The sequence below is a fragment of the Notolabrus celidotus genome, chromosome 20 (genome assembly GCF_009762535.1).
Source record: "Notolabrus celidotus isolate fNotCel1 chromosome 20, fNotCel1.pri, whole genome shotgun sequence".
NCBI classification, from domain to species: Eukaryota; Metazoa; Chordata; class Actinopteri; order Labriformes; family Labridae; genus Notolabrus; species Notolabrus celidotus.
In genome coordinates this window covers 12,374,156-12,387,639 of record NC_048291.1, presented here as the reverse complement: position 1 = coordinate 12,387,639, position 13,484 = coordinate 12,374,156, and the positions used below count along the sequence as shown (strand labels likewise).

Below are 13,484 nucleotides of genomic sequence, written 5' to 3'. Positions count from 1 at the left end.
ATATACAGACCAGGGAAATGAGGTAAAGCGAGGTAAATAAGTGCCAATAGAAGAGCTGTTGTGCAGGGATGGGCAGGGCACACCTGGGAGGCTGTGGCTGAGTCAGGCCAATTCAAAACGCAGTGTGACTGCCAGTCTGTCTTGTGGGATGTTGTCTTAAAGGGACTGTTGTTCAGCCTGTTCTTAGATGGTTTGTTGTTCCACAGAGACTTGGTGAGGCTTTTTCCGCCAGACAGGGTCATGGAAAGGTCTTGTCACCTGGGCTTGGCAGGAAAATCGTTAACAGACAACAAGACATACATTCTGATGCTTGTATGATTGATACAGTAAGCAACATCTAGTAGAATGCAGGAGGGTAGAGGGTTAACCAATTTTTATGATACTTGTAACAGACTGTGTCAAAGTTAGATTTTAAGGATATTTAAGTATTTATTATTTATTATGTTTAACAGTATTAAAGCATACTTCAAGGCATCTTCTTAAATTTCAAATGCCTCTACCTACTTCACCAGGTCATCATTTTTGAATACACACTGGGCCTCATTCACAAATATCTCTAAGATTTTTTTCCTAAATGTATTCTTAAGAAAGTTTCTAAGGGACATCCACGTCAGCTAACTAAACCAACTAAACCAATTGGGTGCTCCCAAGTAAAAGGTTGAATTAAAGCAGATAAAAAAATAATGTATAGCCTCAGTAGTGAATATGATCAAATGTATTAGCTGATATCACTCATTCATAGATCGCCATCATCAGCTGTAATCAAAAAAAGGACGCACAGTAGTGAAATAAAAAGTCAAAGCTGATGCGAAATTTACCTGAAACAGGTAAGGACTTAAAGGCTGGGTTGCCATATTACATACCTGGGGACTCCATCCTGCCATCACCTGAGGGCATTATAAAATGTTAGAAATCTGTTCTTTAATGTAGCTGCCAAGAGAAGTGTCACTGCTGTACTTAAATATGAACTTATATGTGTTAATAACATAATAGGTCACCATGCTTGCTGGGTGTTGATGCCACAGGTACTTTTGTCTAGCTGAAAAACATTACAGTGCATAATGTATTGTTCAAGGAGATACTTGGGAATACAGAATACTAAATTATACCTCCTGACATCTCAGGGATAAAGTTTAGTTAGCCCTTGGTTTTTATTAATTGGAATTTCTGGATCTTGTCCAAACAGAAGCCGAGTAATAAGTGAAGATAACTAGCAGACAACCATTATTTGCTTGATGGTGGTCAAGATGAATTCTAACCCGTTTACTTGAAAGCTAACTTTGGGGGATCCTTGTTATGTTCTACCATTGTGTTACAACTTGCAACTTTGAAAATATGGGATGCATCTAACAACTACAACCTCACCAAGCAGAGAAAGCTTGACCTCGGTCTTTATTTCATTGATTGAGTTTTAAGTCTCAAGTCCCAAGTTTTCACATACTTCTGTGATATATCTGCTGCATGTTGGTTGTAATGTGCATTATCACAAACATTATTGGTGCTTGCTTTGCTGAGTACATGCTGCTGATGCTAAAGAGCTAGCTATGTGGCTAACACAGAAGCGTTATCCAACTCAGGATCTGTTTTCATTCCTTTTACCTCGTACGTGCACATGCTCTACCACTTTCCCGTTTGGATTTCTTCTGCTCTTCTGTCCTTTTTCTTTCTGCCAGTAGAGCTCCAGTGTCCGCTGTGACTACTAAGTAAATCAATTTCTTCAAGAAAAAGACCACCTGGTCACTATCTTCCCACTCACTCTACTCACATCTCACTGCAAAGGGACTCCCAGTCCATCTGCTGTAAATCTGTTCTTGTTCTCCCTGGAAAATACGACCTGACCACAGGTACTGAGGAATAGCATTAAGGAATAATAAGTTGTGGCACTGATAGTCTCATTTTAAACTGTGGATTATTAGCAGGCAAGTATATAAAATTGAGATTATTTCAAGATCACTTATGAAGTCCTCAGAGTACCTTTAAATACATGTATAATATAAATCCTTTTGTCATTTCAGGTCTGAACAGTGCTATTGTTCAATCCTGAAACATTCAAGATAGAAAATTACCTTTGTGTCAATGCAGAAAAATTATTTAATTCAAATGTGTGGTCAGATTTACATTCAGAGCATTGCTTGACATTTTAAGAAAGAAAGAAAGAAAGAAAGAAAGAAAAGTACTTTATTAATACCCAAGGGGGAAACTCAATTTTTTCACTTTTGTTATTTTTCGGTCATGCTACATGCACAGTTTCTGGTATATACATACAATCATGCACCAAGCAATTGGGGGTGCAGTGCCTTGCTCATGGGCACCTCGGCAGTGCCCAGGCAAGTGAACCAGGGCCTCTCCAGCCACCAGTCCACTTGCCAAACTTTGTCCATACTGGGACTTGAGCTGGTGACCCTTTGGTTCCCAAGCCAAGTCCCTATGCCCCCCACCATTTTCACCTAATTAGGAAATTTCTTGTAGTCCTGGCATCTTCTAGTATGCTCTCCATATGACAGCTTATTTGGAAAATCACAGATGATCTGACTGAATAGTCACTGTGAATGACAACAGGTATATTTTGGCACTGTAAACCTAAAAGGTAGAAAGGATAAGAGAACAAAGGAGATTTCAGTTGTCTTTCAGTCCAAATGAAACTCTTATGTTTTTGGACATTACTGTATAACAGTTACTGATTAATTCCTTGTGCCCAAATGCTACATTCCAATAGTGAAGGAAACTAAAATCTTCTTTTCCTGTCTTCTTCTGCCCTCTGCTGTTTCTGTCAAGGAGGCACTGAAGAAAAGGTATGTGTAAATGTGTTTTTACATGTATGAGCTCCAAACACAACTGATTTTGGGCTTTTGGGCATTTATTGAGCATGCACAAAACCTTGATACAGATACCTTCCAACCCAGAAATGTAATTTATATAGCCCAGAAGTTGTATCCTCAGTACAGTAACAAAACATAATCAGCATTACAAATTATGCAACAAGAAGACGTATTAAGAATTGGGGTTACGATTAACTGAAGGACTCTGTGTTACATCTTCTCCCCTGCGTTTTATCTTCAGTGTGAGCAGCTCTAAAGACTTCAGACTTTCTACAGTTGTATCCACATTATCTACTAAGCACCCATACAGCATACAGTTACAGTTGGCGAATGGAGGCCTTACTCAACGTTCAGTTGTTTTCTTTTATTGAAAATAATTTAAGAAAAACTTTTAAATTTGAAGGAAAACAATTTAATTCTAGACATTTTTAAGTTTCCATTTGCACTATTTGTTTCGATTTTTCAAAAAACTTGCAATTTGGTCCTCCCCAGACCAACATCACTAATACAGCTTTTCTCTGAGGCATGGTGTTGCCAGTCTCTTCTCCTCCCCTTGTCCCCCTCAATGAGCAGGACAGGTGTACAGTGTTTGAGAGTCCCAGCGTCTCCTCAGTCCCAGCCTTGCAGTGCATGTACCCCAAACAACCAGTAGGGGTAACCAATGCAGCAACAATGAGAGTTCTGTCACCAGTCCTATCGTTTTAAAAAATTGAAACGTAAGTAAAATAATTTTTCAGGCCTCAGGAGGTCACAGATGAGTCCTGCAACAGCACAGAGAGTAAACATCAGGCCAGGCCAGATAGGGATCCCAAGGGGATTGGAAAGGAATGTGTTTGAGTTACTGACTGCATGTGTTATGAAGACAAGTAATAAGTTGTGATGGTTGTGATGAAGTTCAGAGGAATTTTGAACATTTAAACAGTTCAGAGGTTTATGACTTATAAACCTTTTGTGTACAAGTGTGTACAAGTGTCAAGACTGGAGTAATAGTAATGTAATAACTGCTTCAGGTCGGTTTGGTTCTACTAGGGTTCTACTCAATCCTTCAAAAAAATATTGATAATGCCATTTTTGAAGATTTTGGACATTTTCATTTAATCTTCAGACTCCAAAGGAGCATTGTTAGGTAAGTTAAGAAATGGATACAATTGTTCTTTGTATATCCCTGATTGATTGAACTTAATATCTCTGATAGAGATCTTGTAATGTGTTTCAAAGTACCTTTTGAAACAGCTAGCTAAATTAACCTGGTTGATATATTAACATTGTTGTTTTTATATATTTATCCACTATTTTCTTGTTCAGCCTCAGGACTTCAAACCTGCTTAAGCTTGTGGTTAGCAAGGAAGTAGGCAGGTCTAAGGTGGAGACAATATAAAAGAACAAATTCAAGTTTGATCAAGCACAAGAGAAGCCATGGTTGTGCGCTGAGGAGAGACACAAATAATGTAAGGTCAATAATGTCTGTGTTTACTTACTATAGTTTTGTAACAAGTTTTTTTTTCTGTTTTCTGTTTCACTTTGTAGGATATTTCTCCTTGTGTTTCATGTCTTATTTAATTTTCTGCCCAGGTGTTTTTCCCTTTTTTGATAGCCTGCCTCACCCTCATTAGGTTCAGCCGTTTTGAATGTACATCTGTTAAAGGTTACAGCAACACCCACACACCAGTTTTAAGTGCCTTTATCAGATCCACAGCATAAACCCAGTCAGCTTTCATTGTTCTTTGCTGATTTGGCAACTCTGCAAGGCATTAGATTCACATCATGTTTAATGACAGCTACGTTTTATTTTATTTATGAAGCATATATTATATTTCAAAACTAGATTTTGAATTGGTTTATACCTGTACAACTTTTTGCTTTTATCAAAATTAAGAGAATGCAGAGTTTTATTTTTGGCTGAAGCAGAAGGTAGTTTGCTGAAGGGCTGGAGAGCTTCAACAGTGAAGCATGGTGGAGCTTCCTTGCAAGTTTGGGGCTGGCTTTCTGTAAATAGAGCTGAAGATTTGCGCAGGATTAATGTGGTGACTTCAATGCTGAGAAATACAGGCAGATACTTATCCATCATCCAGTGCCATCAGGGAGGTGTATGATTGGCCCAAAATGTATTATGCAGCAGAATAAAAAACCCAAACATACTGCCAATGTCATGAAGAACTATCTTCAGTGTAAAGAAGAATGAGAAGTCCTGGAACCTACCTGCCGAGTTCCTTCAACAACGATATATACGATATATATATATATATATGTTTATTTTTTAAACAGACACAAATATGGCAAGCTGTTCAGGAAATTATGATATATATATAATAGCCTGAAAGTCTGAATATATGTATGTTTGTGTATGGCAAGCCATTCAGGAAATTATGATATATATATAGAGAGAGATATTATATAATGGTTAAAATATCCTCAGTAAAACAGAAGTACTATTGAGTTCACAGAGAGCAAGAACAATCTCAGGACAATCACATGCACAACAAAACAGTAAAACACCCTGTGTTTAGCAGAAGGAGCATGATACGTTGTGCCTCAGGGCGAGTTTTTGCATTCATTTTAAACTGCTATAAATACTGTAAACACCTTTTAGACCTTGGGTTAGTTCAGGTCAAATGTAGGATAGATGATTTAAATCATATATTCATGGATCTGTCTTTATTGCCGTGTGCAACAATGTGTTTTATCTAATGAAGATAATGCAAACTAATCAGTGTGGCAGTTAGAAATATTTTCAGGTATGATAGCAGTCATTTCTGATAATACAGTTATGAAGCCTTTCTTACAACCCAAAAAGTGAAGTGAAGTGTAAATAATGAATCCTTAAACAGCTAGTTTTTACAAGTGATATTACACATTAAGCAGCTCTATATCTTTTGTAAATTCACTTCCAGCCTTGCTCATGAACAACTGTTGGTGAATATATTCACACCGAAATGATGATTCACAATACAACTCCAAACAAGAAGAGCAGAGAGGAGAACATTTTAAAATTTGAGAGCATCAGGATGGTTGATTGATAGAGGTTGTGGCTGTGGTTAAATAATACTTTTTAAAAAAAAACACCCACATGTAACTGATCACTGAAGAGGGACGAGATAGAGAGGGAGGGAGATGTGTAATTTCATGGGATAGGAGGATGTTAAATAGTGTTCGATCTTGCGCTGAGCATCATAAAGTTTGTAGTTTTCTTTTGTAGATTATGTTTGTGGATTCCAACCATCTGCTCTTTGCACCCTCAGACTGAGCTGAAATAGTGAGTATTAAGATGAATTAAAACATCACATTGCCTGTATTTACATACAACATTGTGCTCTGTAAAAGCTATACTTATGTTTTGTTGTAACAGTTGGGGACTACCGCCAGTCTTGAAAATATGTGAAGTGACTGAAAATAGGTTTCACACCTGAAAGAAAACAGACTTTAAATTAAAATAATGTGCGTGCAGTTCTTTGTTTTGAAATCCACTGTGTGTTACCACTTCCTCATTCTCTTTCATTGGGTGGATCAACTGTACAATAGGAAGTCTGGTATGTTGACCATTTTCCAGATGGTGGCAGGTATTTCTCAAGGGTGACTTAGTCCAGAACTTAAAATCAGGCCGGCCTTTTTCATACCAGAAATGAATTCTAGATCGTCTGCTTGAGGGAGAATTTGTGACCAGGCTGGTATTTCCTAAATACTTGCTCAAAACTGTTACATGCACCAACTTGTATCTGTTCATAACCCCTTATTTTCTTTTATTGATCTATTGTTTAATAACTATCTGAAAAATGGAGAAACGCTGGCCCCTTGCATCAGGGACAGAATCCCGCATGCTCCAGACATATAGTTCAATGTTTCTGAGTGACAGTCGTTTAGTTTTTGAAGAAATTCCTGAAGTTTTGGGACTTCTAAAAAATAAAATAAAAATACAATTCAACCAGCATGGTAATATTCTTTTTTTTTTTTTTTCTCACAAACTGTAAAATATTAATGCAATTTATTCTTGCAGCAAAATAAAAGAAAGAAAACATTTTTCTTCTGTGCTTGTGACTGTGTGCATGCGACCATCACCATCCCTCTTAGAACTCTGGCCTATCTTTTATTGACAGCTAATATCATGTTCTGTAAAAGAGGGCGTGCACACCTAGGTGGACCAAAAAAATAAAAAAATAAATAAAAGAAAGTAAAAGAAAGATTACACAAGGATATACACAGGGACAGGGAAAGAGAAGGAGAGAGAGACCTAAGACACTTAGATGGAGAGGGACCATCTCACCATGACGGCAATAAAACTCTGTGCGGTGATACTAATGATTAAGCAACCCTTAGTGTCCACAATCATTACTGAAGCTTGGGTCGCAGAGGGTTGCCACCGTGCTGTGTTCTATTTGTGTAACAAGACCACCACTGGTGCAGATAATAGCCCCGATGGACCCCCAACGAGTAGGGCCGAGCCAAACACTAAGGCCCCGCCACACCTGATCTGTGTTTGTGTCATATAATTTGAATTATTTTTTTTTTTTTGTATGTATGTTTGCTAGTGAGGTGGATTAAAATAGGGGGGGGGCAGGAAGGGAGGCGGGAGAGAGGGGGGAAAGCCATAGTCCACACATCTGAAGTCCTGGAATATCATAATTAAAACATCTTTAGCTTTAAGTTGTTTTCTTTCTTCTCAGAATATAGTTTTTGAAAGGGAATATCTGGTTCTTGTTGTTGATAATCAAGGCACAGCTCTTGGTTTTAATGGTCTACTTCTATCACTTCTGTTATAAATATTACTTACGGATTATCTGAATCCTCAGTAACATCAGACTTGGTGCAGATGAAGTGAATTTGCTGACACTGGCCTCCATTTCCCATAAGGCTGCTGGCATTTCTCAGGATCTCCCATGGTTCTTTCTCTGATACTGCTCTGTCAATATCAGCCACAATCCACACAGTGGAACAGCTTCCAACAACCTAGAGGGATGTAATCAAAGTTATTTTGAAACAGAACTTTATCATCAATTTATATTAAACTTTCTAAAAAATACAACTAAGCATTAAAATGAATTGCCCCTTTCCACATTTTATCTCTGCTTTTGTTGCGGTCTCCACTTCCAGGTAGGTCCACAAGAGTGACATGCTGGAGGAAGTCATTATTCGGAACCCGGACAGTCACACACTTCACCAGGGGCCAAAACCATCTCTTTACCTCTGTACCTTTTCCATCTTTTGAGCCACTTCTTGTGTATTTGACAAGTTTCGCAGACAGCTCTCCAGCCTACAATTAGTAGCAGGATTAAGGATGTTACTAAAATCTACTACAATGAGTAAAATATGAATTTCACAAGTAATCTGGTGACGTGCATAAACTATTCTAAATGACTATCCTGAGAAAGCTGTATTTGATATGGAAGTACTGAGGATCAAGTTTCCTCTTTTTTTTACAGTTATTTTTTAATTTACTGAATGTATCTTAACATACTTGATATAAAACCAAGCTGGAATGGCTAGTCAGTGTGTCAATAAAAGACCTCAGTAGTCTGAATGTAAGATGTTAGGAATTTTAAAACAAGAATGATTTGCATTGACTTCTTTTTTCTTTTTTTTTGTATTTTGTATATATGAATGGTACTATGGATTTATTCTCTTTCTTACTGATTCACAGGTCAAGGTCTTCTTCCTGGACTGGATGAATTCTGGGATTTCTCTGAAGTGTTTGTCATTGCAGAGACTTTCTTGGGAACTGTTTTTTTCCCAGTCTTCTCCGTACACCGCTGACAGCACTTCCACGGCATCATTGTAATCATCAGTATCGTCTTCATGTCTTTCATCATTTAAGATGAAAGTTAACAAGAACCACAAATCATGCTTCCACTCCTGAAAAAAGAATTACATTACTTGTTTTGGGTTTTTTTTGCTTTTGTTAAATCAAGTTTCATTACTCAGCTGATTTTACCTGTTTTGAGATGAATTCAATCTCTGCCTCATAATTCTTGTTCTTTGTGTTAGCCTCCACTTTAACCATGACTGAGGTACACGCACTGACACTTCCTGAAGACAAGAGATCCTTCACTCCAATGACAGCATTTATTAAAGAGCTCTTTCCAGCCCCTGTTTTTCCAAAGATGCAGACCATCTCCCTCTTTTCTGTCTCCAACTCACAAATTTTCTCCCTGTTGTACAAGAATTTAAATATCTGTTGATTAATTTGAAACTTATAATAATTAAATAATTAAATAATGTGTCTATAGAACATTTGTCTATGAGCCAATTCAAGCACCATTCGAAGCAACAGATATGAATATAGGGTATAATATAGTTGGTTATTAAGAAGAGCATTCAAGAGATGCTGGGTCTCTCTGAAGAGATTTGGAAAGAGATTCAATGCTCTGAGAGATACTGCATGAGTGAACTGTTCAACAACTTCAGAATAACGTTCCTCAGTGCAAAACTGCTATGACTCTGGGGATTTCATATATCGATTAGAATATCATTAAATGTTTCAGAGAATCTGGAGAAATTGCTCTACAAAAGGGACAAATCCAAAAACCACTCAAATATGAAAGGTCATGGAAGACCTTAAATATTTCAACAAAACCAAAACCACATTCTGCACATAATACAACAGCAAAAATCTAAAATCTAAACTATACTGTCGAGATCAGTTGCCAATGTTGTCTTGAAACTGATCCCTAAAAAAATATGGATAAAAAAAAGAATTTCTTACTTCAGGAATTCATTTAGCTCTGTTTTGTCTTGCTGCTGTAGTTTGTTATGGATACACGTCATGATGGTTTTCACTTAAGAAAGCATGAATTTCTCTGTTGGAGTAAAAGTAAAAAAAAACAAGGAAGAGCGTTTATTTGGTGCTGTGGCTTTTTATGGAAACACATCACAACAGTTTTCACTTCAGACAGCATGAGTAATATAAAAAAGAGGAAAGGGTTTATTAGTTAGGTGGCATGTTAAACAAAGAAAGGGAAAAGACTGTACAGTGTGAGAGACATGTTCTCTTTTTTGTCAATAAAGGAAGCCCCAGAGTTTATCATAAGATTTTGACAGTCAATTGTTACAGGATGAAAATGTTGTCTGTGTTTAAAACATCAGGCTGATTTTAAATGAGCCATTGTACAAATAACTTACTATCTAGTGCCCTATGGATGGCAGGCAGTACTGTGACATCTAAAGACTACGGTGCAGTTGCAGTTCCGTTGCTTACTGTGTACAAACACACCAACATTATGCCTCACTACACCAATTGAAGGACCAACATGTCCATGGGCACACAGCCTGTGCATGTGAATTTGTCACTCAAACAATGTGGGTGGCATGAAAATGACCACAACAGAAACTAGCACTGACACTGGCACTTCTCTGTGAGCTGCTTTGTGCCTGTTGCATGTCCTGAAGTTTGAGTCCATGTGAAATGTATTTAATTTGTTGGAGGCACTTCCATTGTTGCTTTGGTATATTGTTAAAGTACCAGAGGTTTAATGTACTGTCATAGCACATGAAGTATGCTGGTGACTTAAGTGTTCTGATAGAAATGAGACAATAATTTATGTAGCCTAGAAACAGCCATTCAGCATGAAAATGACAAAAACATGTTTTACCATATAGTAGTAATTCATTATTCTGACAATGAAATAGATACCAGAGTATGAGGTGTCATGTCGCTGTTTCTTAGTTGGTGGTCTGCTGGACTCTCCCTGAAGCTCCACCTGTCTTTTTTCTTATGTTACAAATATAAATGTTATTTTTTTTATCAAAGCAAGATGTTATTGCTATTTAAACACAAATTAACACAATAAAGATGGTGTGTACCTTACCTTGACCACTTGTGTTATTGTTGGCTAAAACCTAGGGATGAAAACGTAAGTCTTAAAACTGTGTGTTATGACAAATTATTTTCCACAGTGGTTTTAGGCTGAAGCAAAGTATGCCATGATAGGCATAATCACAATTAAAACATTTTGATTTTCAAACCCATCTTCATTTGAATCACAGATTTAATGTAATCTGCACTGAGTCTGGCTGTGCAAATCTTGAAAGACAGCATATTTTTATAATATTTTTAATATTTTCATCCTTACTTGAGCAGGATCTGCCGTTTCTCCAGGCCCCCCCTGTCAACAGTGCAAAAACACATATTAGAAAATTAGAAAAGCCATGCAACTTTTTGTGCTTACATTGAAATTATATCATTTCTTTATAATAAAACTTTGGTCCTACAATCCTTTATCGGTTAGTGTCTTCAAAACAAGGATTCATGCTCATCTTAATTCTAAATGCATGGATCTGCACAAAGGAAAGTCTTAGACTAAGTACCATAATATTACAGCTACACTCAAATTACCTTTAGCAGCTGGAATTTCTTCTTGAATTTTGCTCTTGGTCCAACCTTTGTGATCAAGTTATCGATGTCTGTATTACCTAGACAGTGAAAGCTTTCCTCATCAACCTCTTGATCTATTATCAGAGAAACAATTCAAATTAATGTTGGTCATACAAAAATAGACAAGTTCATAAATGCTGGATGTCTGTTAGGTTTGAGTCAGCAATGTACTGCAGAATGTTCAGCACCTTTTATGTCACTTTATGCATGTGCTGTGATAGAATACATGTGCAAATCAATCAGTAATACTTCACCTTGAAATGTTTCTATCCAGTCCCTAAGACCCCATTCAGTTAATTTCTGACGAACATAGTGATCCATGGTCGGAAACTGCAACTTTAAGGTAATCACATAATTATATTTGAATCAGTTTTCACAACTGGACATTCAGATAGTTATTAAACAATAGATCAATAAAAGAAAATAAGGGGTTATGAACAGATACAAGTTGGTGCATGTAACGGTTCTGAGCAAGTATTTAGGAAATACCAGCCTGGTCACAATTCTACCTCAATCAGATGATCTAGAATTCATTACTGGTTTGAAAAAAGACCAGCCTGATTTTAAGTTCTGGACTAAGTCACCCTTGAGAAACACCTGTTAGCATCTAAAAAATGGTCAACATACCAGACTTCCTAATGCACAGTTGTACCCGCAAACTTCAATACAGAATGATGGTGTCGGTTCTCCATCCTGTTTGTCAAGAAGACACACCTCATAACATATCTTTGTCTACAAGCAGAAACTCCCCTAACCATATTCAGTTCAGAGCCTGGCAGGAACAGGAATTGCACAACAAGCACAACAAGCCAAGACCCATCCTATGAAAGAGAATGAGGAAGTAAAGTTGGAAATATATTCACAGATTTGGCTTTCTTGGATCAATCACTCTGTTAAAAACATTGTTTGTATTAAAACGACACGTCTCAAGCACCGCAGTAAGGCAGACTGTGAACTACAACCTCATTTTCCACAGAGCGAGCCGTCCAAGCAGGACCACTAACAATGGCCTCTGTGCACAAACGGCTGTATGACGAGTGTGCAGGGACCGTCTGCCGACTGCAATGCCGAAAAAGGATACTACAAAAAATATTCAATAACTTCACCCTGGTTTATTGTAGTGTCAGTTGTAAAGCCTATTTTCAGTCTCTTCACATATTTTTCAACACTGGCAGTAGTCCCCAACTGTACCAACAAAACATAAGTATAGCATTTACAGTGCACAATGTTGTATGTAAATAATGACAGGGCAGTTTCTTTTCACAAGAAAAGAAACTGCTTGAGAGGGAGGGAGATGTGTAACTTAATGAGGTAGGAGGATGTTAAATAGTGCTTGATCTTGCGCTGGGTGTCATAAAGCTTGTAGTTTGCTTTTGTAGATTATGCTTGTGGATTGATCCAACCACAATGCTTTTTGCACCCTCAGACTGAGCTGAAATAGTGAGTATTAAGATTTATTAAGTGTTTAAGTATTAAAACATCTCAATGTCTGTATTTACATACAACATTGTGCACTGTAAATACTACTGCCAGTGTTGAAAATATGTGAAGTGATTGAAAATAGGCTTCACTGCTGAAAGAAAACAGATTTTAAATTAAAATCATGTGCGTGCAGTTTTTCATTTTGAAATCCACTCTGTGTTACCACTTCCTCATTCTCTTTCATTGGGTGGATCTTTGCTTGTTGTGCCTTTTGTGCAATTCTCAACAAGGCTCAGAACCGAATATGGTTAGGGGAGTTTCTGCTTATAGACAAAGTTATGTAATGAGGTGTGTCCTCCTGACAAACAGGATGGAGAACCGACACTAGCATTCTGTATTAAAGTTTGCGGTTCAACTGTGCATTAGGAAGTCTGGCATGTTGACCATTTTTCAGATACTGGCAGGTATTTCTCAAGGGTGACTTAGTCATACCAGAAATGAATCTTAGAGTGTCTGCTTGAGGTAGAATTTGTGACCAGGCTGGTATTTTCCAAAATCCTTGCTCAAAACTATTACATGCACCAGCTTTTATCTGTTCATAACCCCTTATTTTCTTTTATTGATCTATTGTTTAATAACTATCTGAAAAAATGTCCAGTTGTGAAAACTGATTCAAATATAATTATGTGATTACCTTAAAGTTGCAGTTTCCGACCATGGATCACTATGTTCGTCAGAAATTAACTGAATGGGGTCTTAGGGACTGGATAGAAACATTTCAAGGTGAAGTATTACTGATTGATTTGCACATGTATTCTATCACAGCACATGCATAAAGTGACATAAAAGGTGCTGAACAGGTTCCGGTTGGCGCTGCGAGA

At 37.4% G+C, this 13,484-nt stretch overlaps 1 protein-coding gene across 1 annotated transcript; it reads right to left on the bottom strand.

Annotated features, from left to right (window-relative positions):
* Positions 1-7,580: 7,580 nt before the first annotated feature.
* On the bottom strand, positions 7,581-12,153 carry LOC117832350 (nuclear GTPase SLIP-GC-like). Its single transcript, XM_034711440.1, is given in 12 exon segments — positions 7,581-7,760; positions 7,858-8,064; positions 8,442-8,663; positions 8,743-8,959; positions 9,514-9,607; positions 10,441-10,518; positions 10,616-10,646; positions 10,880-10,912; positions 11,143-11,255; positions 11,436-11,517; positions 11,809-11,874; positions 12,144-12,153. Coding segments are annotated over 10 exon segments (1,242 nt in total). The 5' UTR covers positions 11,503-11,517; positions 11,809-11,874; positions 12,144-12,153.
* Positions 12,154-13,484: the final 1,331 nt, after the last annotated feature.